We start from the raw sequence: 26,085 nt of genomic DNA, 5'->3' as shown, positions 1-26,085 counted from the left end.
AAGGGGAATAGTAGAAGCGGGTGAGAGGGAGGTGAACTCTTTAAAATATAATTTATTTTCTGGCTACCTTCGTTTTAAAAGGAAAAAGAAAAGAGTTCAGCTTAAGTTACAGGCATGCAGACAAGCGCTCTCAGCCCCAGAAATTCGCCCTACATGTTGATTAATAGTCAAACTATTAGAACTTTAGCATGAAAAATGGGCTAGACTTCAACTGAAGATTGCCTGTAGCTAATGATGCAGTGGAATGAACATTTTCATTCCAGCTAAACCATTCCCGTTCCTGTAAAAATAAAGAAATCCAATCCTGGGTTATAAAAAAGACTCAAAAGAACTCTGCATACTTCTTGGCTTAAAATAATGCCATGCATTTTAACAAATCTGTATTTACAGGATATGTTACCTGTGAAGTCAAACATTATATGTATAATTACATACATGTACACACAGAGTATAAATATCTAAGTGAGGTCAGGGAGCGGAAGAGAAGTTGGTGGCCATAATCTAAGATTTCACATGTACAAGTGCATTACAGAGTTACTAGATTTTAACATAGCTCCTGTCTCAGGCTAAAAAAATTAAAATGTAATAACAAAAACACCACAAAGCAGTGCAGCAGGCTGTATAGCATCTGCCTGGCAAGACGGCCTGACAGGCAGGACTTGCCTGGAGATCTCCCTGTGGTTCGGCCCCTGGCGCCATCAGTTGGGCTTCAAATCAAAAGCAGTGGAAGGAGGTAATTAAAAGTGACTCTGCATCACTCCGCTGGCAAAAAACGACTCCGCTGCAGCCACCGAAAGAAGGTGGGAAAGGATTCAGGGGTATGTAAGAGAAGGCATGTGTTTCTCCAGCTTTAGTGATTTCCATTATGGAAACACAGCACTTTACAGCTTTTAACCTTTTTGCCACTGAAGTCAAATATCAACTTTTTGTTTTAATTTCAGCACATAAAATGCAAACTCCAGTTTGGCTAATGTCAACAGCACATTCTCCCTAAGCCGCAAGTAAGGTGCATAGTTGAAAAAGCACCACAAGGCAGAAAGCTGAAAAGTGGAATTACACACAAATCGTGATTGCCACCAGCACTTCTGCTGGCTACGCCAGCGATTCTCAAGACCATGGAACCCAGACAGGGTACGGGGGAAGGCTACGAGGTTCAAACCATCCTGTTGGTTGCAGAAACAAGTATTAAAATAAATTAAGAGAAAAGTCAGACCCCAGAAGGAGCAGAAGACACTGTGTTCCAACTCTAAGCAGCTGAAGGAAAGTTTACATAAAAACAATCACTTGGTTAGTGACTCATAAGGAAAGAATCCCTAAGCTTTCTTCAGGGAAACCCCAGTAAATAACATGTCTAAGAACACATGAAGATGGTGTTGTCTGTTCCGTTACGATACTCGGTCCACATGATAAAACCTTTGGCAGCAGAACAACCTGAGCACAGTTCTCTTTGGGAAACCCAAAAACCAGTAAGAAGTGCCGTGGCTGCATGCAAAGTCTGCCTCATATTCTAGATCTTCTATGACATATCTAATGCAAACTGGGAAGAAATGTGAAAAGAATCCTTTTTGTTACAGCACTGGAGAGTGCTTCACTGTTAACTACATGCAGTTGTACTCTAAAGATATATAAATGCCTGGATTTCAATACATTCTGCATCTTTTATAACTAAATGTTGTGGATTCAAATATCGTGCTGTACCATACCCAAAGAAACTGAATGAAAAGCTCACTGCGTGCACAGCCTCTCTGGAATATGTTATCAGACGCACGGTAGGCTGTGCAAGAAATAGTACCCTATCCAAAGAAGGGATGGATTTAGCTTGCAATGTGTAACTTTCTTGGGCTATGAGGGTTTTTTCCTTCTTTTTTTTTTTTTTTTTTTAAATTAGCACAACATTTTGGAAGCATGTTGTGTGTTTTTAAGCATATCTTCCAGCAAAGAGACTTTTAACTCAGCAAAGTTAGTTCATAAAAATAAGGGAAGTTACAGTGGTTTCCAAACAAATGACCAGATCTGAACATCGTGACGCCTGACCTTGGACTGACTAGAAAAACCTCTACTGTTGGAGATTCCAGGTAGGAATATTAACAAAAGCATTCTGTGTCAAGCAGAGCTTACATTCTGTAGCAAAGCCGCCTAGTTTTTGCAGATGTCCAGGAGGACAGAGCGGAAACTTGGTAGCAACTTCTTAGTAATTTTACCTCACTCTCTAATAAGTTTTTAGCTTGTTAAGTGTGAATGTGGACATTTTAATTTGCACTGGAAACCTCACCTGCCCAAAGTTATTCCTTTTTATACCAAACATAACGTGTTTCAATTTATGCTTCTCCGGATATTCTCAGCTGCTGTAGATCCATAGCAGAGTCCAGAAGTTTTCCAGGATACAGCCAGAAATTTGTGAAGAAAAAAATTGAAGGTTGGAAGCATTGAAGAGTAATTCCCAAGGGATGGTGGAGTTACCATAGTAAAGCAATGTTTTTACCAAAATGCTCAGCAGTAAAAGAGGTAGCATCACTGATGTTTGAACTGTAATTTTCCATTGTCAGTTGGAGGTTGAATTTGAAAGGAACAGGGTATTTGTGACAATCTTTCAGGTATTTGGGACTATCTCTAAACTCTAATAGGTAGCTTAATACTCCTCTATATACGATGAAGTACATTTTATAAAGAGCTATGAAAAAGCAGCCTACAGGCCATCAATACTGAAGACAGAAGCGCTTTGCACAGAAAAAAAAAAACAGCTGTAAGACATACGTAACTGCTTTAAAACAAGAGCATCTTTTAGGTCAAGTAAACCATTCTGACATTCAAAATGGAAGATTCAACTAGAAAGAGCACAGGCAGGAAGGACTTTGCGTCAAAACCCAGCAACTCACAAAAAAGGAACATGGCACACTAAGAAGTGCTGAATACTTTTCCATGGAACGGCAACATTCCTAAGCCTTACAAGAGAAAAGATGTGTATTTAAGTAGTCCATTGTAAATTTTATTTCCCTTGCTTCACTGACATGTTGCCCATAGACAATTACTTAGGAACCTGGCACTCAGGACCCACCTTCTACAAGGGAAGACTGAAGTAGTCCAGAGTCAAGAGATCCAGACTTGGAAGGAATTATCACAGATTATTCTAGACACGAATGCCTAGAAGTACATGCAATTCCCCTGTGGGATGCCATCAGAAAACATCTACATTTTGATTGGAAAATACTGGTATTTGTATACACTAAATAAAATCTATTCAACGTATCTGAGCAAAGACACCAAAGTTCTTTTAAAACACACATACACACATTCTATCTTGGGTAAAATCAAAACAATAATTTTCAAAAGTTTTTCTTTTCCTCCTTCATTAAACCAGCAAAAAGATGGAGAACCTCATATGCATGCTTACATCTAGGCTAGTTCACAGGGATTACTGATTTTAAATCACGGGAACAACTGATCCAACAAAACCACTTGAGCAAATTTCCAATCATATTTGAAGCTGAGATGCTTCTAGTTCACTAGCTAAGAAGGACCACTCAAATGAACTATTGTCAAATTTTAGGGATGAACTAAGGAGAGTCTGGTAAATTAAGAAGGATTAACCACCACTTGTTCTTAAAAGACAGACAGAAGGAAATCACTGCATACTCAAAAGATGGTGGAGTGAGGTATTTTTAAAGAACCAAAGATGAAGACATCTTGCAAAACCTGTTCCAAACCACTCATAATACTGCCTTCTCAGGTTTGAAGATAGAACTCCTGTGGAAAGAAATCATGCTCCTCCTTTATAGAATTCATTAGTAACAAAATAGTCCTAAATCCCATGTCCTTTGCTAGTCAAACCAGTGACAAACAGGTATTTTTATTTTTTTTTTCCAAGACTCTCTGTTTCCAGAGGCACTCAATGGCTAGTGACAAACCGTTAACAAAAAACACAGACAGGACACTGTTCTGTAATTATCCATTGATTCTCTCATGTCATTCTTTGACTGCAAGGAAGAATGTTTTTACTCCAAGTTTGTAAAATGGGATCCTGGTTCACAACTGCAGCTTCTAGAAAAATAGTATCTATTCACAATATTAACAACAGCTGCTGGAAAGGCATCATGCTGTGGCTTACAAAAGAAACTGTACAAATAAGATGGAACTAAATAAAAGAAATACTACACAGGGTAGAAATCACAGCCCGAGTCAGACAATGCCAGGACTGGTTCTAGGAAAGGAGAACTTGATTTTAGCAGAACACTAATCAGACTACAGAAAGCATGGAAAAAACCATCAGTCCCCTAAAAACATACAACACTAACGACAACACATCCACTCACAACGGGTGAAATCCTAACCCTCTGGAAGTTGATGCCACTAACTTCACCACGCCCATCTTCCAGCCTTTCCATGACCAAGATTGGCTGCAATTAAACCATTTCTGAGCATAGGCATTCACTCACCAGGTTAAGAGATATTTCCTGCAGAGCACTCTAAAACAGAGTTGATGTTTTCAAACAATGGAAGACAACTGAAGGATGAGCTTCCTGAAGCAAGAGCCCTGATTTTCACCATACCAAGGGCAACAAAGATGATATTAAAGACTGCAGACAATGTTGTATTTTGCTCAATTTTGTATTTTAGTGTTCTGCTAAAATCAAGAGCAGTGAGCCCTTAACCAGAAGCCATTGCTCTAGAAGTAAAGTCCCACAAATGAGGGTAAGAATTTACCTTTGCATAGGACATTGGTTACTTTTACGTATGTACAAAGACATACATTGGCCCACATATAAATATACCAACTCCAGTTCATGTATAACTCCACAGCTCTAGACGCTGACACATTTGAGGCTGCCTCCTGCTGTCATGGTTCAGAGTCAGACCATTACCTACATCGAAGCCCCCAGCTGAGGAACAGCAAGGAGCTATGCCCATAGAGCTCCTTGGTGCACAGAGTTGGCACGAAAACTTAGTATCTCTTGAGTGTTTGCAGCCACATCTCTTGGGTCACAGGTGATGTGAAAGAGCGGTTGAGTTCTTAGAGGATGCTTGACTGTACGTAGTTGTAAAAATGGATAAAAGAGAGGCCTTTACCATTTTGTTCACTGCCCTCACCACAGAGATAAGGACAATCTAATGCTCACAGTGCTTCTGAGAATTCCCTATTTGAATCAGCCAGATAACCTTTGATAACTCTAATTTAGAATTATGGTACAGCGGTTGTCTTCAGCCTGTGATCCTGAGCAACTACAGACTACCGCAGGATACAACTAGGGACCAGCCTGTGACTGGTAAGGCTTCTAGTTATTAGATGAGGGTTTCCTGCTTCCACTGGAAAATATCTAGGTCTACAGTTCAAGCAGAGTTTTAAATCACCCAACTAAAACTGAATACCAAATTACATTACATAAGACTAATTTTTTCTCATGGACTTTATCTTCCGTGCTCTGGGTTCATTCCTTTAGTTGATCTCCCTAAATGACCTTAAGTATGCTGCCCAGTCTAGAAACCCCAACTGTTGAACAGGTCAAGATAATATGGTGCAACAATATGATTGAAAAGTTTGACTATCTGCTATTTAAATGGTCTAATATGGCCCTGACAAGGTGGTAACTTTGTGTCCTCCACAGGGCTTATACCTCCCCGCAAATAATTTCACGTTATTTGAACTCAGTGGCATGTTTAATGATATATAATTCTCTCTTTGAATTACAAATAATTTGATTATAAAAGGGGAAAAGCAGAGGTTGGGATTAAAAGAGAAACAAGGTGAAGGAAACAGAGTAAGACCACTTGTTTCTCAAGTGCAGGAGCAGGGGCTTTAGGAACAAGGCTACAAAAGTCACCAAAGGATTGCATAGATCAAACACCACAAAATGTCCACAGACAGCTTTTCCTGGTGGGAAATCCCAGTACTCCAGAACTGGCACAGTTGATATATCAAACGTCATACAGTACAACAAAGAGAGAAGGACAAGGAAGACATCAGCCAATCAAAGGCCACAATGGAGCTGGGAAGCGGGTGGGACAGCAGGTGAGGAGTGACCACAGAACAGAACACACGACATCAGGAAAGGAGAGTTAGATGAGTGGAGAATGCAGTCCCAGAATGGAGGATTTTACACACAGAACACGGGACTTGAGTCTGACTTGCCATATAGAGAGTAAGTATAAACCGATCTCCACAGTCAGGAAAAGAGAGGAAGCAAAGGTTAAAGAAATCCAGGAGAACTATGCATCAGACTAGACATTGCATGTCTTAGCTTTTGTCCAAAACGGAGTCAGGGAAAACAGCATTCAGTTTCTCCTGATAATCTTGTTTTCCCTTGTAAATGAGAAAAAAAGAATTATCTGGCCGTTCACCAGCTGCCCTCCACCTTCATGTCCAATGACTACATTTCCTGTTACACTATAAATGCTACGGAAGCGTGAGCCTGGTGACATTTTTGGCAGAAAAAAAATCTTGCAAATTTGTATTTACTGCCAGTTATTACTCACAAGTAGGTTTTTGTGCAATTACTGACTTGAAAGACAAGGAAGATATTTTAGGGTTGTCCCAAAGTCTTGTGATACCTGTAAGTGTGTTTCCCCTTGTGTTCGGTCCCTCTTGTGGGTGACCCCATGCTGTTGCACTAAAGGGGCAATCAGACCTTCCCGACTGCAGCTGCTCTGAGATCTGGAGACATAAGGACTCCAGCTGGTCCAAAGGACCTTTGTAGCAGAGGTTGGTGCAGCACAGTCCAGAAGCACCTTCCTCTCCACCAGCCAATTCTCAGCTCATTGACCAGGGCTGGGAAAGCATTCGCAGAGGCTGGGCTACATCACTGCCTTCCCCAGGCCAAATCTCACTGAATGTCCAGAATTAGGCTGACAATCATGCTCTATGATCTGAAACTTCAGAACCAGAGAGTTTTCACCTTTTCTGTAGAGCTTCAATGAAATCCTTCATCGGAGTGGAAGTGGTGCAAAAATTAGCTGCGCCATAAAGAATGAAGAATTTTTAAATATTTTCAATATGCAGATTCTTTGCCAAAAGCACAGTAAAGGGCCCACCATGAATACATTACAGAAATGTTTGCTTATTTCTAAATTTCCTGGGGTTTGCTTAATGTCAGCAGTCCCATTTAATAGCAGAAATGTAAAAACCCTGTGACAGCTATTGAACCCCTGACCCCTGATAGTCCCAGCAAAGCTGGTAACTGCCTGGTTTTGAAATCATTCAATCCATTAGCCTGCATCTTGTTACAGTCTGTGCAACTGATGCAATACTATTAATCTCTTTTTCCCTGAACATTTTTAACTCTCTCGTGTCAGCAATTATTTTAGTCTTACAAGAATATAAACCAGGGCTGCTCTCAGGGAACATTGTGGAAACAAGGCTGCATCTAGTTTTTGTTTAAACTAGTAAATATTTAGGAGAATAAGAAGATAGTTTTTATCTGAAACATGTTTTCACAGCCTTGAATCAGTAAGGCAGCAAGAAAGAGACTGAAAAAACAGCCTGCCATTTCGTTTCCTCCCTGTATTTTGGGCTGCTTTTGACCCAGCATGTGTGCACATGCACTCCTTCTCTTGGCCCGCTCCTTTACACCGTGACTTCATTGTAAAATTCAATTCATCTGTTTGAAGCAATGACTGAAAAAGACTGTCTATAAAATTATGGCATTTTTCCATTTAAAAAAAAAAAATTAACACTTCTTCATTTAAAAGTTATTTTTAAACCTAGTTGGCCTGAAGCCAATTTTAGTCATAACTGAAGTGGATTCCTTTTTTCCTAGAATTCAATGCCTTCTTAAATATCTTAGTTTAAAAAAAAAAAAAAAGGAAAACCAGTAAATGCACAGTTTACACTTCTGTCTACTCTGTTTTACCCTCTGACATATCAGCACAGTTTGCTCTTCAACTTACTACTACACAACAAACCCAAACGAGTCTTTATTTTTTCTAGTTGAGGAACTTAACTCGAAGACGGACTTTTGCAATCCCAGAGCAGAACCGCTTACTTTCAGTTTGAATCTGGCTGGGGCACTCGTAGAGCATCACCATGCCAGTAACTGGCTGAGTCAGAGTTTATGTCTGGAGGTAACTGAAGATCCTTCAGAAATGCAGCTGAATTTGAAAAAGAAAGCATCAGAGCCTTATAACCATGCAAAGATACATATTGCTTCTGGCACTGTGTTTGCATTTACATGTCAATAGTCAAGTATGAAATAGATGAACTGAGAGAGCTGTTGTCATACACGTAGGTAGAACGAGTATCCTGACTTCACTAAGTTCCCATTTTCCAGGACTGTCTCAGGAGACAGTAGGACATCTGGTCTTCTTAATGAAGTAGCTGATCTGGAATCTGGGTTTAGTAAAACTACCCACCCCACTCCACCCCCTCCGCACCCCCCCTCCAAAAAAAAAAAAAAAAAAAAAAAAAAAAAACAACCAAAAAAAAAAAAAAAAAGAAAAGAAAAGAAAAAAAAAAAAGAGACAGACTCAAATCTAAGCAATTAATATGTCACCAAGAAGTATTTTAAAGAATAACATGCAAACTGACCTGGCAGGGAGAGTATTTTCCTTCTCCTTTTCAAAGGGAAATTCAGTTTTTCTCAAGAGAAAATTCAAACTAAATTACGCTAACTGACTTTATATTCAGTGAATGTTCACATGCACAGTATTATCCACATTGTGACAACTCCAATAATATGCAAATACAGCATTTGTGTACTTCAGTTCTACATGCTTTGTAAAGGTATCAGCAAGAACAGTAATGCAAAATAATTAGACGCTAAGAACTTTGTAGACACTTTATTCACAAAAAGTGATTTAATCAGATTTATATTTTCCAAGTTGAATTTTCTTAAGTCTGATTTCAGCATTGAAATGTTTGATCCTTCAAATTAAGCAGAAATGACAGGCTAACTCAGGGCTTATGGATGACAAAAGAAAGGTGAATTCTTAATATTAAAAAGTGTCACTTTGGGTTTTTTGGGGGAGTCTGTTGTTGTTTTACTGCTCCAGTGCTGAGGGATTTGAAATCAAAATTTCCTAAGGAAGCATAATGAAAATGGACTCCACAAGAACGTTACAGGTTTTGCTGTTGTTTTCAAATAGCAAGCTCTGGAGGGCTGTTTTGAGGGGATTTTCTTTATTTTTAAATGAGAGCGATGAAGATGTATAGCAGAGGAAGCAAATTCACAAAGGTGGATTAAGACACTCAGAGGCATTCAGCTCCTCTGTGTTCAGCACCTGGACTGAAGTTAAAATGCTCTGTGCAACTCTGTGCAATGCTCCGCTCTCCCTCTGCACAAGGCTGAGGAGCGGAGTTCAGTTTTAATATTAGTAAGATGGGGCTTGCCAATATGTGCTTGCTGAATGAGGTAGGTCTCCATTACCTCATTCTACACAATCCTTTTACAGATTTTATCCAACAAAGCTTTTGAAGATATATTTATCTTTAATCATGTGAGAAATCTCACTTACGTTAATGATTGTGCAACAATAAAAAGTAAAAATAAAAATTATTAGTAGTCTGCTGATGATTATAAACCGCTTCACTTCCCTTCCCCCCCTTTTCCTTAGGAACTCATTACTCCAATGTTTATTTTTACTTCTGTAAATCTAAGAGTGGAAAGCTAAAGGCAGAGGTGTAAAAGCAGCCACAATCTGAATGGGTGGGTACGGGATCTTTACCTATGTACGCATGACATGATCCACAGTATGAATGCCACACCCAGCAGCACTAATAGGAGGGTTACAGCTCTGCTAGGTACCCAGTAAATCTGTACCTGCACAGTAAGGAAAGATTATGCAGCTCTGAGAAACCACCATCATCCTCAATCTGCCACTCCTCTATTCCCTCAACTCCTTCTCAAAAACTCTCACCACCTCCTGGATTTACCCATTTAATTTTCCATGCCACTTAAGTGCAGAAGAGGTTTGAGCCCCTGCAGGCAGCTGCAGGTTAATGTTATGTGTCTAACTGGGATAAGGTAACCTCCAGACCCCTGCATGAATGGCCTGTGTGAAAGAGAAGAGAGAGGGCACAGATGAGGATACAAGGATCCTTACAAGGAACTGAGTCCGAGAAAAAGGTGAGGGTGATTTTCATGGAGATTTCTTTTGGAGTTACCTTCTGGCTGACAGCCCATACCAGAGGAAGAACGTTTCTGAACTTACAACAAGAACCGCCCTTTGCTGAGAGTGAAAGGAGAGCTAACAGATCCACCAATCCTCAGATCTCACAGGTTTCTCGTATACTTGCTTCTACGTATCCTGCCTTGTGCTAGCAATTAACTTTATGTCAAATGCTACTGGTCCTGGTCTCCCCAAGGTGCCCCACAGCCCAGGTCTCTGGAGACCAGAACTGAACTGTGCAGCTCCTGATCTTCACAGAGCATCTACAGTCTAACCTCTCCCCTCTGGACATCAGACCAGCATCCACTGCAGCAGCAAAGCCTTAAGTCAGCACATGGTAAAGAAACATTATAAACATTAACTTGACATTTTAGTGTACACAGTTAACATTTACATTTCACACCACCTCCTATGTAAAGTCCGTTTCTCCATGCAATCAATACACCACTTTTCTTAACCCCTCCCCATCCAACACTAAGAGCCTCTTTTCTCAGGCAGGCCAACAAAACGGAAGATTTTTGGTGCTTCTGAGCCCAGCTACTATGCAGACAGAAGTGGTTAAAAATACAAAATTAAAAGCAGACAAATTTCCCCAACCTTCAGAACATTTACAACCCACCTGAGTCTTTCCCAAATACCCTAGAAATGCTTTAAGCTCACAATGAGACACTGCAGGCAATACTTCAGGGGCTACTTTCAACATTTAGCTACGAACCATCTTTTGATCCTCCAGATAAGTCTTCCTAAGGGTTAATACACCAAAACAGGAAAGGAGCGGGGGGAGTGGAAAGCACAAAAGCTGTGCTTCTTTCCGTGGTATGACAAACTTTCTCTGCATCATATTCCAAAGTGCGAGATGTGCAATTTCCATTCTTAAGCTCAGTAAAAATGGCACAAAAAAAAAAAAGTACTAACCCTGGGAACTGCTTGATTGTTAGTTTATCAGATCAGCATCAGCAAAACTGTCTTTTTATGTGCTGCTTACTTTCAAAAAACCCTACCATGCATATTTCAGTTCTCCCTCTCCACACCCCACACCCTTCTGCTGCTGTCCAGCTGGAACACATCAAGGGTCTAGAAGCCAAGTCAAATGTTGACCCCACCCTCCTCCATCCATTTTAAGGCACCTTCAAAGCCAGTACACTGATCTAGTTCAGCTTAGCCAACAACGCCAGCAAATCTGTTATTTAAGACTTTAGTGCTGGGTTTTTATAACTGCCCATTAATACAAGCTTTGATGTATGGTCAAAAAATCCAGCTGTAATGAGTTTCATCAGACTGTAGTAACCTTTCCTCAGAAGGTCTTTATTACTATACCTTCATAATCTTGGGTCCCAATACTGTTTTATAGTATCATTCTTACTGAACTGCCTTAAAAACCAACTCAGCAACACTTAAAACATGTCTTGCCCCAAAATTAAAACAAACAGCCATTAATAGCTTTCTAGAAGACACTTTTGCACCTACATTTTTAATAGGAGTTCGCTGTTAAGAGTATGCAGGCAATAGTTATATGAACCAAAAGAGAAACCGATTTTCCTGACAAAACCCACGAGACTAGATACAAAAGGATTTTGTAAAAGGACAAACAACTTACTCTGTTGCTCCCCTTTGCAGGATGCAGCAAGGAGGGAAAAGGGAAAAAAGAGAAATATTAGACATATTTATTTTACATGCGTTCAGTCTAACTTGCACAGTTCTGGAAACAGCTCAAACCAAATGAGGAACTGACTCAAAGAACATCCACTGAATCCTTTAGTTAGACAGCTTCCAGGGGAGCACAGGATATTCACAAAGGATTTAAAATGTTCAGTGAAGCTGTAAATTCACAGTTTTTTCAAAATTTCCTCCCTGTACAAACATTCTGATTCCACTTTTGCTTCCTCCAGTGTGAATCAGGAGCAGCTCCAGGGAAGCTGGTGGACACTAACACGAGGGAAAAGAAAATGAGGCCTGAAAGGATTTAGGGATGGGACGGAAGCCAGAGGGATTTTCGTGCATTGGTAATACTGAACTTCCAGTGCGTACAGCAACCCACTAAACATGTCTGCTTACCCTTGCATGACAGCCACTCCCTACGACATGCCAATGAATGGAAAGTTTCATGATCCAATGCTTTTTAAAAAGCAAATATTGAACTTTTAAATTAGTCATAAAAATAAGGAGGAGGTGGCATTAGGGGAGAGGGGAAAAGGAATGGAACGGTGCTAGCAAGGTAAAGTGTGCAGAGCAAGTTACGACAAACATCTGTGCCATTATTTTTTTTTAATTGTGAGTTTTGCCATGAGCTGGCATGAACAGTGTATATTATACAGTGGGAAGTCAGCCAAAACAAACAGCAGCCTACAGTTGAGAAATACAGTCTGGAAAGGTTAGTCACAAAGTTGTAGTCATTTTTTAAAAAAGGAGGGTTTTGGATGCATCAGTCCAGAAACCCAGCAGTAAAGTCAGCTGGTAAATGGATATCCCGTTTCAAAGTGAATTGGCCACAGTGTGATTTATATCAAGCAAGCTGACTTGCATATGGGTTGGAAAAATAAAAACACTGATTCATTGCTATCCGGGTGGCTGTCAAAGCCCACGTCCTGACAAAAGCAAATCTCATGGGGGAAGGAGGTGACTTGGCAAACTGCAAAAGAATTCTGGGGCTCACAGAGCAACATTGAGGGGTGATTAAAGACAGTTAACAAGACAGTGAGTATATGAACGTGAGTGTGCATCCCCGTATGCAGAGGGCCTGGGAAGGCAGGCAAAATTAAACACAGAAATGGAGGAAGGGGATGATATTTGGCCTTTAATTTTTAATGTATTAATGAAATTTGTTTAGGCAAAAAGAAAAATTAAAAATCAACAACCTTGGACTTAGTTTACAGGATTAAACTAGTAATAGACTTCATATTAATGGCAGAACAAATCTCTTTAATTCAGTAACAAATTCCTACTTTTCCTGCCACTGCAGAAGGAATCCAACTAGAGGCAACTGCGTTGGGTTTTACATCAGCGTCCTTGTACACGAGCAACAGAACTGTTAATGAAAGTACACAGCTTAGCTTTCAAATTCCAGGCTGTGCTCTGGCAGTTACAGAAAGCAGGCCAGCTTCACCACTGCAACGCTCTAGGGTTACAGCACTATTAATCTATTTTTCATTTCTACGCAGCAGTTCTTCTGTGTATGGTGCCACAGCCTTGGATACCCAAAGTTACCAGCTGTGACTCGCACATGAAAAAGAGCGAGATGGTCAGCCTAGGAAGAGGCTAGGGTACCTCTTCGCTTTTTTAACTCTGGGATCACAAAGCTGTGGGGAAGCACTGAAGTAAACACAAGTTGCTGCCATTTCCTGGCAGTCTCTCTTACATAAAAACACAGTCTCTAAATCTTCGAAGGAGAGTAAAAGACTGGGGAGGTGACTCTACAACTATTTTATATTGTCAGAGGAAGGTGTGAAACTGAGCATGCACAGGATTTTAAAGAAATGCTGCTGATTTTTATTTAAGTTCCTCTAAAGCTTTTGGGGTACCCTGGGCCTTGGAGCTTTTACTTTACGAAATTCAAAACTTTAACAGCAGACTTGCAGTCTACATTTGGACCTCTAGCCCTGAAGAAACACAGTGCTTTGCAAGACTACAGTAGCATCAAGCGTCTTTCCTGCACAGCTTGATAGACTGCTGGGTGAATTTCGGTCTACAGGGATTTGAAATAATAATATTGTCTCTTTTTGTAATGTAAAAATAATTCTAGCTCAAAGGAGAACTGAATTTTGACTCCATTACTTTTGTCTTTCAAGGAAGTCTCTCATCTTATATCTAAGACTTCTTTGACAGACTAACTTAAACAAAACCAGAAAACGTATTTTTAATGTCAAATATTTTGGAGGGGAAGGGAGAGAGAGGAAGACAGAAGAGAAGTTTAGAAAACCAACTAGTCTGTCTTGTTTAAATATAAAGTAAGAGATAATATGAATACGATAAACATGTCACAGAATACAAGATTAAGCCAGAGGCAGCAGCATGCTGGTTTGATATCATTATTACAACCTGAGCAAGAAAACAAATCAATACACTATTTTGATTCTAGTAATTAATTAGGTAACCTCTCAAAACTCATCACTGTAAATTGACTTCTGATGGTCTTAGGTAAGAACTGATCTACTAGGTCAGGCAACATATTGAAGAGTGATCTTTTTTTTTTTAAAAAAAAAGGTAAAGTCTCCTGCTAAATTAATATTTGACCTATTTTAAAAAAATCATCATCATTACCATCATCACTGTTTATTCTTACAGTAACTGAAGAATCCAGAAGTTCAAGAATTCTCTGATTTATCTGTTGGTGGTACCCTTGAAACTTGGTATGAAGAGAGAAAGCTGAGGGTTATTTGTGTGCATACATAGCAGCTGGAGGGGATGCAGACAGCATTGTACTGGAAGTCATGGAGGTATCACAAGTAGAAGGGAAATTTGAGGAACAGAAAGATGAAGAAGGTGGAAGACAGCACAAGACCATGGACTCAAGGGGCCTGGCCTTCCCATGGAAAACAAGCAGGAAGAACAAATTCCATCAAAATCAAAGCATCATTTCTCAGAACAGATCTCTCACTGAATGAATCTAGCAGACCAGCAGATTTACTGAAAAAAGGCGAACTGTGCATTAGAGAAACTTTCAAAAGCTCAAGTGACTGGTATTTTCGCTTATCAGCCTTCTCTCTGGATACATCTCCTCAATACTTCACTCAATATTAAATATCAAAATAACTACATCCAAAAATATGGAATGGTAGTTGGGCATATTCCATTTTCCAACTTTCTGTCTTTTCTGTTAAATTAAGAGAGACTTTTTTTACTGTATCCTGTTCAATTTGCTCCACATGACGATTAGCTGAGTAAAACTGCCTTTGGAAAGGTTTGGCATGTGTTTCATACACAAAAAACATGCAGTGAATCAGTAAAATAAATATACATTATTGCCTGGAATGCTTCTGTCAGTTCTGTAATATAGAGCTTGAGGGAATGAACTCTTCAAAGCACATCTTTACTTTAGAAGACATGAACAGAAACAATGAAGCTCAGGAAACCCCAAATTGCTCAATGCTTTTACTACACAGATCTAGTTAACAACATTTTGGAAGGTTTGGTTTTTTGTTTGGTGTTGTTTTTTTTTTTTTAAATATTGAGGTTTGACTCATAAATTCATCTTAAAATATTTCATTATGAATATTTCAAAATTACCACAGACGAGTACAATTAAAAGGCTACTATTTCTTGAGATATCTGCAGACATTGTGTCTTCCCAGATGATACGATTATTTTTTCTGACTCAAATAGAGCAGCTACTGGAAAACTAGTAAGCTGTTTAACTTACTGAGGATTTATCAGGATAGACACCGGCTCGTAGCAGAGATGCCTTCCAGCTATCCACCTCCTCTTGGGAGTCACAGGCTAGCTCAAGGAAACGGTAATCCTTGTAAACATTCCTAGAACAAAAAGCACCACATTGTAAAACTAGCATTTTACTACTCTGTATCATGCACACAGCATTTTGAATTAAAAATCCTTTGGGATCAGAAATTACTTTGTAATTGTTTTGGACAATAGAGCTTACGGGACAGGTGCTTGTTTAATAATTACATGGAGTACTTAAAAATATCTTAGAATGCTACAGCACAGCTCTGGAAATAATAATCATCTGAAAGCACCGTGAAACTACTTAAAATCAATTTTCCAGCTTTTGCCAAAATGGAGACCTTTTAGGAAAAAAAAAGACTGTTGTCATGCAGAGGACAAACATATAAGACACGCCAACAAAACTGCATGTCTTGTTGACTGCTGCTAAAACCAATAAATAACAAAATAATTAATGATGCAGCTTCTCCCCATGTTAGGTCCTTTCAGTGCATTATATACTCTTTTTAGCTTTTAGACATTATCAGTAGAAGGGGAAAGAAAACAAGGATAATCCGATATTTTTAAAAAACAAAACCAAACCTCTGATGTCTGCCATCGTAGTAAGATAATTGAGTCACATTTAAATAACACTTCTTGCAGATAATATAATTAGAGAATGACTTAATGGAACTAAAGAGAATGGAGTAAAAATATATAATATGTAGGAAGGTGGTACTTGTAAATTCTCCAATAAACAGAACAGATTTTCCCCTTACGGTTTAGCCATTAGTTTCTGAATTCAAATTCTATATACAGACCAGATTGCTGTAAATTTGTCAGCCAAAAATCTTTTTAGGAAAGGGCACAAGCTTAGCTGACAAAGGTTAGGAAACCACATTTTGCTAGATCTTCACAGTTGCACAAGAAGCAATCTTCCATTGCAACCAGACTGTTTTCTTTCCTTAGCAAGCTATGGAGAAGGGGGAGTCGGGGCAAGGAGGGGGGCTGATGGAGATTTCTTAACTTTCAAAGACAGAAACAACAAGGGGTTCTTTGGTTTCATTATTCAACTACAGACGGCATTTCTACCTCATATTTTGAGAAAATAAATTTGAATACACTATAGAACCAGGAAATAAAGCTGTTGTTATCACTGCCTGGACAAATTTCTTTAGCATTCAGGAACCGGTGGGATTTCACCATCACACTGCTGGAATACAATGGACTTGATGTAATTCCCACTGATAGAAGTGCTTCTCCCTTACCAACAATGTCACCAGACAGCTCCTAGCCCTGCTTTTTGGGGCAGTCTCAGGAAACAGATGGGTACAAAAAATTTGTAATTGAACAGTAAGTGTCTGTGGCTGAGCATGAAAAAGTCATGACACTTAATTGTTACTTTATCAGCTGTGAAATTACAGTATGGCAATCTCAGTATACCCACCTCTGAATAGAGGGAAACCAGGTATTTTTTTGCAAGCTTATGGGTGGCATTTAAAACTGCAAAGAATAAAGGACATATGCTCAGACTTCCTTATGTCAGTGACATTCTCACCAATTCCAATGGCTACTTCTGATCAGCCAGGCAGGCATGCTCAGCACCGGGCTTGCACTACTCCTTGAGTGTCCGGATTGGAGATACCACCGGAGCGTGCTTCAGTGCCCCTCAGGGCGCTGCACATGTGTTTCCTTCCCAAAGAAACCAGCCCACAACGGGAGAGAGAGACACTAAAGAGTCAGGTCCCATAGTTCACACAAAGTCACTGACAGTACGAACAACTGAAAGCTCTATGGATTATGTTGTTGATTAGGAATTTAAAATTAAACCTTTTTCTTCCCTGACTCCAAATGTACTAATCCTGCCTTTAGGCAAATAATAGCCTGGACGACCCCCTCAGATGCCATTATATTGAATTGATGACAAAACACTTGAATTTTAGCCAATTTGCAATATTGCAGAACTCCAAGTCAACATTTACTGAACAAAACAAAGAACTCAATAAAAATAAAAAGAGAAGAAAAATAAAATCACCAGAGGAAAAAAATGCTTTATTTTATTGTTAGGAGAAACTTCTACTGAGATAAGGTTTTGGCTACATTAACTAAGCAGCTACAACTTTGAAGAAATAGGAAGCTGAAATGGTAAAAGGGTACTCGCAGAAAAGATGACTAAAAATAACAATAGAGCAAATAAAGGCTGTAAAACACAGTGATAGTGAAGTTCCAAAAATACTTATCTGCAAGAGCAAAACAACATGACACCAGCTTGTGAAAACATTTTTTCAGGACTGTCATGTTACATATTAAACTTTTTGGCATTTTGTGACTTGCTACATCAAGTGTAGCTGTACGAGAAGGGATTTTAGCCAACCACTTTGAACACATGGGAGCTGGAGTCCTGCATTCCTGTCTCCGTATCAAGACTTTTCCTAGATCTAGGGACACCTTATGACCAAGCAACTGATGGCTCTAGTTTTCCAAGGCCTCTCTCTCCCTGTAGTATCTGAGAGCTCCACCATTTAGTGTAGCTAATCCTACCCCTGCTCCACCACAGAGGGAATACAGGTTTCAGTTTCACAGTATAAATGAGGAGCTGAAGGACATAAGCACTGAGCCAGAACTTAGAGGAAGTTTGCAGGAGGGTAGGTAAATGGACGCTTGCCTCCCAAAGCAGCTTCCTTGCTACTAGACTCCGTCTGCCTTTCTTTCTTCCAGAAAGGCTGACAGGCACAAGAACTTTTCAAAGCGGGGTGGGGGATGGACGGATGGATGATGATGAACGACACACACAACAATAAAAACAATCAAACTTCTGAAAAGAGTGTGTCCTTTTTCTGTAACTAGTGGAATCCTACAAGAATACATTAGCATGTTTTACTCATTAGGAATCTGCTGGCGTCTCACGGAAAGCTGTAAAAATGTTCTTGAAAACAATTAAGATTTTCTGGTTTGTTGTCTCTTCCACTTTTTAAAATTACTAAGATATCAGCACAGAAACAGTTACTACTCAGTCCTCACCTACTTACTCCATATGGAATACAGTGAGGTCATGTTCTCATTGTCATCTCTATAGCAACTAAATGGGATGTGATACATAAAAGAGAATGATATAATACAGGATACCAAGAAGCAAAAAAGATGAGCTCTAAATGATACAAATCTTGTTTATATTCAGGCATCTTTAAATCTAAGGGACTGTAGAAACAAAACAGATACAATAAATGGGAACATGCCTAGAAGTACAATTTTTGTGCAACCCTTCTCTTGAATATTTAACATTTTTAAAATGCGAACACATAAATGGGGAAGCTGTGTGCAAAGCTATATGCATATACCACATCTGTCTCTGCTGGTCCTCCAGTAGAATCTCATAGTTGTAATTTAATAGCCTGCACGGTACTGGAAAATATATCTATAGTGGCATTACTGAAAATTAACATACTACTACTTTTCTTCCTGAGTGAAAAATACAAAAGGGTACCATGTTATCTGCAGGTTTTATTATACTCTAGATAAACAAACCTCAAGGACTGCATTCCAGAAAAAAACACAACATAATTGCTTATGGAGATGAACAAATAATTGGACTAAAACCATTATTTCCAATGGTTCCACACTCAGGACGTACCTTCTACAGGCCAGGCCCATTACCCGAAAGTCCAGCAGGCACTCAGCTGTAACTTTGCTTGCCCAACAACTTCTTCACTTTATTATTAGCTTTGTTTCCAGCATACTGGATTCCTTTCCCCCACGTATTTCAGGGCCCAAAGTGAACTTTCTAATGCAGAAATTACTTTATGTTATCCATAGGTATATTTTTAACCTCTCCCATCACCAAAGAATCCTAACATGAAAACGCAGGAATGGAGTAAGGTATTTGGAAGAGTACAAGAGTAAATGGAGAAGTTCCAGGTAAGTTTTAAGACAGTCCAGCTGAGAGTTACTGATATTCCTGTCACACTAGTCCTGAAGTCTGGGCTGTCAACATTGCATAGAGAAGGTTCAATTGCCTACAAAACAGCAGAACTATACAATCCAGAACCAACAGGTGAATAACACAGAAGTGAAAATCACAAGAAAAGACTTTTTTAGTTGCCCACTACAGTGAAGGCAATACCAGCAGGTCTTCCTCTGCAGCAGCTGCACATCGAAACTGCTTGCTGTCGGAAGCAGACTCAACCGCTGGGCCTCAGGATGTATTGTTTCCTAATACTAAGGTTAAATATTTATCTCCCACAAACCTGGAAAGTTTTTGAGGGCAACCAGTGCAGACACATTATGCACATAAACATTAATGCATATCCACATATTAACTATATGCATAGACAGTTTTTAGATTGAGTTGCATCTGGAACATTTCAACAGACAAAGATGCACTGTATGTAAATGGTAAGTTTTTTTTCATATATAGAGAAAATACAAACCAAGATTAAGTGAAAATTCATTTATGCTTGCCAATATGGGAGGAGACAGAACACCAATTACAGAGCAATAATATTAGTGAAATTTTTAGAATTGTGCATATAAGCAACTTTAATGCTCCAAAGGACACAAAATTACCTTTAACTTAAGCAGTCGCACTGAAACAAGTGGAGCTACTCACAGACTGCAAGATAAAGGAATACCTTGTTTCACAGGGACTTCAAACAACTGATAACAGATGATAACCAATCATCTCAAACTTTTTTTGGTAGATGTTTGGTCTTTTTATTAGGATGCAAGCAGAATTAACATGAACATTAAAAATCTAGAACTAAATGCAAATAGACCCAATTTTATTCCATTAAAAACACAAAAGATTCAATTCTTAGATATTTCTTATTTGATTGAAATTTATATCATACAGTTTCATAAATAGTCATCTAAAATGAAAAAGGGAGAAAATAACAGAATCCAAATACTCCAAATATACATGCATAATTAAGAAATATCATCTTGGATGAAACTTCATTGTATGTTCTCTACTTGTTCAACCTGCAACTTGACTGTATACTTTCTGCTTATTCAACCTCAGTCTTAGTCTACCATTTTAGACACCTGTAATTCCACAATGGCTGGTTTGAATGTAAGCACTATTTTTCATACAAGAAAGCTCTACTAGAAGCTCTGCAAATCATATATTTTAAAGAAACAAAACTGACCATCTGCTCTGAGTTAACAGCAATGACTAACATTTTCTATCAAGGCGAGCCATTTCAGATCAGTCCAATGTGAATGCTAATTAAAATTAATTACATGTCTCAAGATTTTTTCTTAATATCCAGGAAAGCCAAACAATCTCTGAGACAATGTCATGAAATAATAGCACTTAAGGATTTTACCACCTCACTCATGTAAGTGGTCTCCCAGAAGTATAGGGATCTCTTCAAAGTTCACACGCACAAATGCATACACAAACCCACACAATTTTAAGGTGAAAATTAACAGAAAATATTCTGATCAGTATATAGTCAAGCCTGGACAATGAAGTATCCAGAGTTCTGTATGTAATCCAGAACAGAAAAGCAGCCAAAACTAACCTCACATAGTTACTAGTCTCCACTAGTAACAGGAACTGGTACTACAATATTCCGTAACTCCCTGGAGAAGACAGTTTGATCATGTGGCCTGCGCTGGGGCCACACAGATGCAAAAGCTGCTTGCAGCTGTCAGTCCCTCATCACACATGGAGAGAGAACATCTCCTGTTCCAGTCCTGTGCTCCTCTGGATGGGACAGTGGGACCCAGACCTTACTGGGTCACAGCGAGCAAGCAAGGTTAAGCTGTCCTGCAAGCTAAGTCAAGTTTACCAGTCATGACTTAGCCCGTGCTTACAACACCCGTGTCTCTGGTACGTGTCACCAACATTTCAGATCCCACACAAGCACTTAGGGAATTTTCTTGAAGTACAGTGCAATTATTATTTTTAAGGTATGGGTTTGGCACTGCTGTTTCCTTTCCCCAAGAATCCCTTTTTGCTCTGTAATACCAGTTTTAAACCTCAATACCTGCACCACCCATCCACCATACTACGATACTACGTTTTATTTATCACACAAAGAATTCTTGTCAATAATGACAAAAAGGAAATGTTCTAGGAAACAAAAAATTAACTTTTTTTTTTTTAGAATAAGGGAATGGACTTGGACAATAAAGGCTAGCTATTCCTTTGGTTTGTATATTTTTCCTACTCTTAAATATTGTACTTACCAACATCTTAGAAGTTTGTTTACAAACATTAGCAGGTTTTTTCTTCTGGATTCAATTTGTGGGTTTTTTTAAATTAAATAGATTGTCATTCTTCCATTTCTAACAGAGAGGGCTCTGAATAGCTTACAGTCCAGCTCTTCCTGGGGCTTAGATTTCTGAGTAATTCAAAAACGGTAACTAAACACACATCTCATCTCAGGCTTTCTCCTTTAGCCTGGCTTCCATCCAACACCTCCTCTGACCCGGTCTCCTTTCACTAGTTCCCTTTATTTTGGCTCTTGCCCAATTTCCCTTATATACGGATAGCAGTTAACCAGTTGCTGTCCATAGGAAGAAATTCAGTACTTAAAGCTCCAGTGCATTTGGAGTCCCAGAGAAGACTTGCGCTCCATCCCCTTCTAGAGCAACACACAACCAACAACGTGCACCCAAAATCAATACTGTCATACCTTTCACTTAGTAGACATAGCATACTTTCCTGGGTCCTACTAGACAATACAGTTTCTTGTGCAATATAATTTCTGACAGTCAGAGTGTACTCAGGAATCAGTGTCTAAAATTTATCATCTGGCCGTTCTATTTCCAGTCCTATTGTGTGCCCTCAAAACTTCCTTTCGATTGCTCTTCTCTTGACATTCATCTGTTTCTCAGATTAAGAAGCTGTTTCTACAATGAGCCTGCCCCAGACAGTCAGCTCTCATGCAGAGATGGTGGGTTTCGTCACACTACTTTATGATTGCTGAGGTACATTTATCTCTCAGGAACCTATTCTTTTGAAGGCAAACAGGAACAGTTCTGAGCTTTGAATTTCTTCCTCACATCCCCCTATTACACAGAACCATCACAGTGAGGAAAGGAACACTGTTACTTAATTTCATCTGAATCCTGCTTGGGCAGGAAAGTAAAAGACAAGGAGACTTGGGGGGATCTTCCTCTGCAAGGAAGGGACAATTTCACACACTGGTTCTACTTCTTTGGCTCCAAGGAAAGGAATGAGTCTGAAGAGGAACAGAGCTTCCTGCATAAGGACTACTGATAAGGGACTCTCCACCAGGTAACTCTTCCTCATTGTATGGTTGCTACTGTAGTACTGGTAGGAAAGGCTTGAAAATCCACCAAATCTAACACTTCAGCCTACTACCATTTTATAACCTCAAAAATCTTTACCTAGTAGAATTTCTTCTCCCACGAAAGAGAAATAATTTATCTCTCCAGACTTGGAAAAGAGATAGAAAGGAAGTTTTTTTTCTCTGCTTGTAGCAAAATAAGAGAGTTTTTACTCATCATTCCTCCTTTACTTAAAAGAGTATTAGTATTTACATGGGGTTGTAATACAGTAATATGATGTATTAACCAGTGAATCAGGAAAAAAAGTGCAACTACTCTACTGCAAAGGCAAAGGACTACTTTAGAATGACACGGAATCTGGTAAAATAGTGCCATGTGGATCCCGTAGTCAACTGGTCAAGATCAAGAGAAATAACGACTGCTTGGCTTCTTAATTAGGGGGAGATGGGACCATTGCATAGATCCTAAAGGGAAGCACATTTAAGACTAGACAGTTCTTGTCCCAGACTACAGGACCTAGCTAAAAGAAAAAGCACCAATCAGTGAATAATTTTTACAGGAAATACATAGGGAATAGGCAAAGTGTTTGGAATGAAATCCTAGCAGGAAAGTAAACTTTATTGGATGTTCTTGAACTCTGCACAAGAGCCTTACACATTCATCAATGAGGATGTCACAGGTTAATCTACTCTATGTAAGCACACGTGCTGACAAAATCCTCTCTCCTCCATTCTTAGTTCTGCCTAAGAAAGTCAATCAGTGGCTACATCTACACAACTTCACATTATGTTCTAGTGCAGTACTGCAAACACTAGGTTTTTTCCTACAGTAAAAATATTTGAAAATAATTAATATATTCGATCTCTTTTACAGTCTAAAAGACTTGCCAGCAGTTTACTATGGAGGAGAGAAGGATGGTCAGCACAAAATAGCACTCACTTTCTTGACAGCTTTATGTTTAGACACATACTGCTTGACCCTGCAGCTCAACTTTAGTTGCTTAAAGGCACTCATGTAGATGGAGGAGGCCAAAAATGGCCCAGGAGTCAAAGGACAGTCACTCTAATACACTTTGCTTTAATATTTAGTACTGCTAAGGTAAATAAACAAGAGGAGTCCATCTCCAAAGGTCTTCTCACTATATAGATAAGTCCACTCAAAAACTTTAAATAAATTATTTAGTTTTCTGAAAAGCAAAACTCCGCCTCCCATTCTTTAAGCAATACTATATATATTTCACACTAAGAGTTTTCCTTTCCCCCTAGCTTTTAAAAAAAAAATTAATTAGAAAGTAACAAGAAAAGAATTTAATTATTTCACAATGCAGCCTTTTCATAAACATACAATTATGTTCATTTCATGAGAATTTATCTTCACTGTGAAATCAATCGTCACAGTCTCCATTTACTATACATTACTAAATCACATTTGATTCCTGTCAGAGAACTGTTGACTTCTGCAGTAAATCAAAATGACAGATACTGTTCGTTTCCTTCTGCATCTATCCCCACGCCTTAGCTAACTCAAGATGGCTTTTCCTTCTATGCAGTGAAATGAGCATTTTCCTGGTAACTATATTTCAGAACTGGAAAGGTTTTCATAAATGGAAAAAATGCAGTGCATAATCCAGGAAACTATTGAAATGTACAGTATCAGAAACATATGGCTGTAGCAAATACCTATGCCGTGAGGGGCTGGGAATGAAACAGAACAAGCTTATTAAAATATTTCTCCTAAAGGGATTTTGCTTGAAAATTAAAATGCTTTAATTGAACTTTAGGAAAGTTTGCATAGTTGATTTTAAAAAATGCTGCAGATTACGGCTAAGAAAAAAGAGATACAGAATACTCTCCATGCTATCATGGAAGCTGGAATAGATGATTTTGCCTTTAATGATCTACATCTTAAATAGTAAAATGTTCCATAACCAGAACCCTCAGTGGGCAAACTCAGAAAGAGAAAGCTGATTTATTTCTCAATTGCTAAGGTTTTTTCAATTAAAAAACCCAAAACACCATCCTCCCCTTCCCCTCCCCAAAAAAAACCAACCAGAAACTAAGTCAATTTTTACATGAATTTTGAAAAGCAAGCCATATTCACACACACACACATTCAAAAGCCAGAAATGGATGGATTAGCATAAAGTAAAACAACAACGAGACTCCTTATTTCGACAGATCTTTACCTATTCCCTGTTTTCACTTTCTCTAAGAATCTGGGATAGGGAACATAGTCCTCAATTGAGGGCCAGATCACTTTACTCAAGCCGCAATATCCCTTCTTCTGCTGACACAATCTATGAATTTATGAGACAGTGGAAAGTATATTAAACTTGTTTTGACCAATTTGTGCCAGCAGGTAAATTTTTAGAACTATTGAAAATCATGTGGTTCATAGTAAGATAGGGATTGCTGTTGTAATTAGAATTCAATAAATATTTTTTCAAGAACAAGTTCAGCCATCTTTTAAGCTGGAAGACTCTCTTCATAAACAGCCTCTCCCAAGGCAAAGTTATTTCATGACCTTACCACTGTCCCGTCATGTCTTAACATGCTCATATAGCCATAAGGATGTTTTTAGAGCAGCTTGCAGATGCTGGAGGGTCTACTCACAGCCCAAATGGGCAGGGTTATTACAGATATGGCAAACATTTTAGACATTTGATTTTGAAATCCTTGCTGTTCACTGTGTACGAAGATCCAGGGAAAATGTGAATGGGCAGCTATGTAACACCCAAATAAATCCCGAACTTGCCAATGGAAACGCATGCTCCTCTTGGATTTTCACAGCAGTTCCGTGATTAATATTTAAGATGATGAAAATATCCAAAGCCATTAGCCAAAACAAAGGAGAAACAATAAGCTAAAATTAACAGATTTCTCATGGAAGGAACTTAATATGTGCAGCTGCTATCAAGCAGCAGGACAAAGTTATTTTCTTGACTGATGTACATGCAACATTGGGATGATTCATACATATCTGTAGCAGAATAATCAGAATTACATTAATTTCCAGCATCTGAAGATCATTTCTGTTTTTAAAAACATGAAAAGTTTTTCAAAGTTTTTTTTCTCTGCTCCAGAAATGCAAGTGGTCAAGCGTTTGAAATAATATTCCCAGCAAGTATGTGTGTGACATACTTTCAAAGGGCATCTCCTGGCAGACAATGTCCACATGTAGGCTAGCTGAGATGTCAGCAGATGGAGGGAAAGCCTTTATGGGGTAGTTCAGAGCGAGACTCACATTGCGTCCTCATGTTTCTGGGGCCAGCAGAAACTTGACAGCCCAGAAATCCTGTGCTTTGCTTTTGCAGGAGGGAGGGGCATGCCTTGCTTCTAAAAGGACTATTTCTGG

At 39.0% G+C, this 26,085-nt stretch overlaps 1 protein-coding gene across 2 annotated transcripts in view; it reads right to left on the bottom strand.

The window, feature by feature from the left end:
* DNM3 (dynamin 3) overlaps positions 1-26,085 on the bottom strand; it is a 171,514-nt gene that overhangs the window by 37,396 nt on the left and 108,033 nt on the right. For both annotated transcript variants that reach the window (XM_086753240.1, XM_086753241.1), the window contains one exon: positions 15,452-15,563. In XM_086753240.1, coding sequence (XP_086609366.1) covers positions 15,452-15,563 — 112 coding nt within the window. The remainder of the gene's footprint in view (positions 1-15,451; positions 15,564-26,085) is intronic.

Source organism: Chlamydotis macqueenii, chromosome 8 (genome assembly GCF_036417535.1).
Source record: "Chlamydotis macqueenii isolate bChlMac1 chromosome 8, bChlMac1.mat, whole genome shotgun sequence".
NCBI classification, from domain to species: Eukaryota; Metazoa; Chordata; class Aves; order Otidiformes; family Otididae; genus Chlamydotis; species Chlamydotis macqueenii.
The sequence above is the reverse complement of the archived record's forward strand: the minus strand, read 5'-3'. Positions and strand labels throughout refer to the sequence as shown.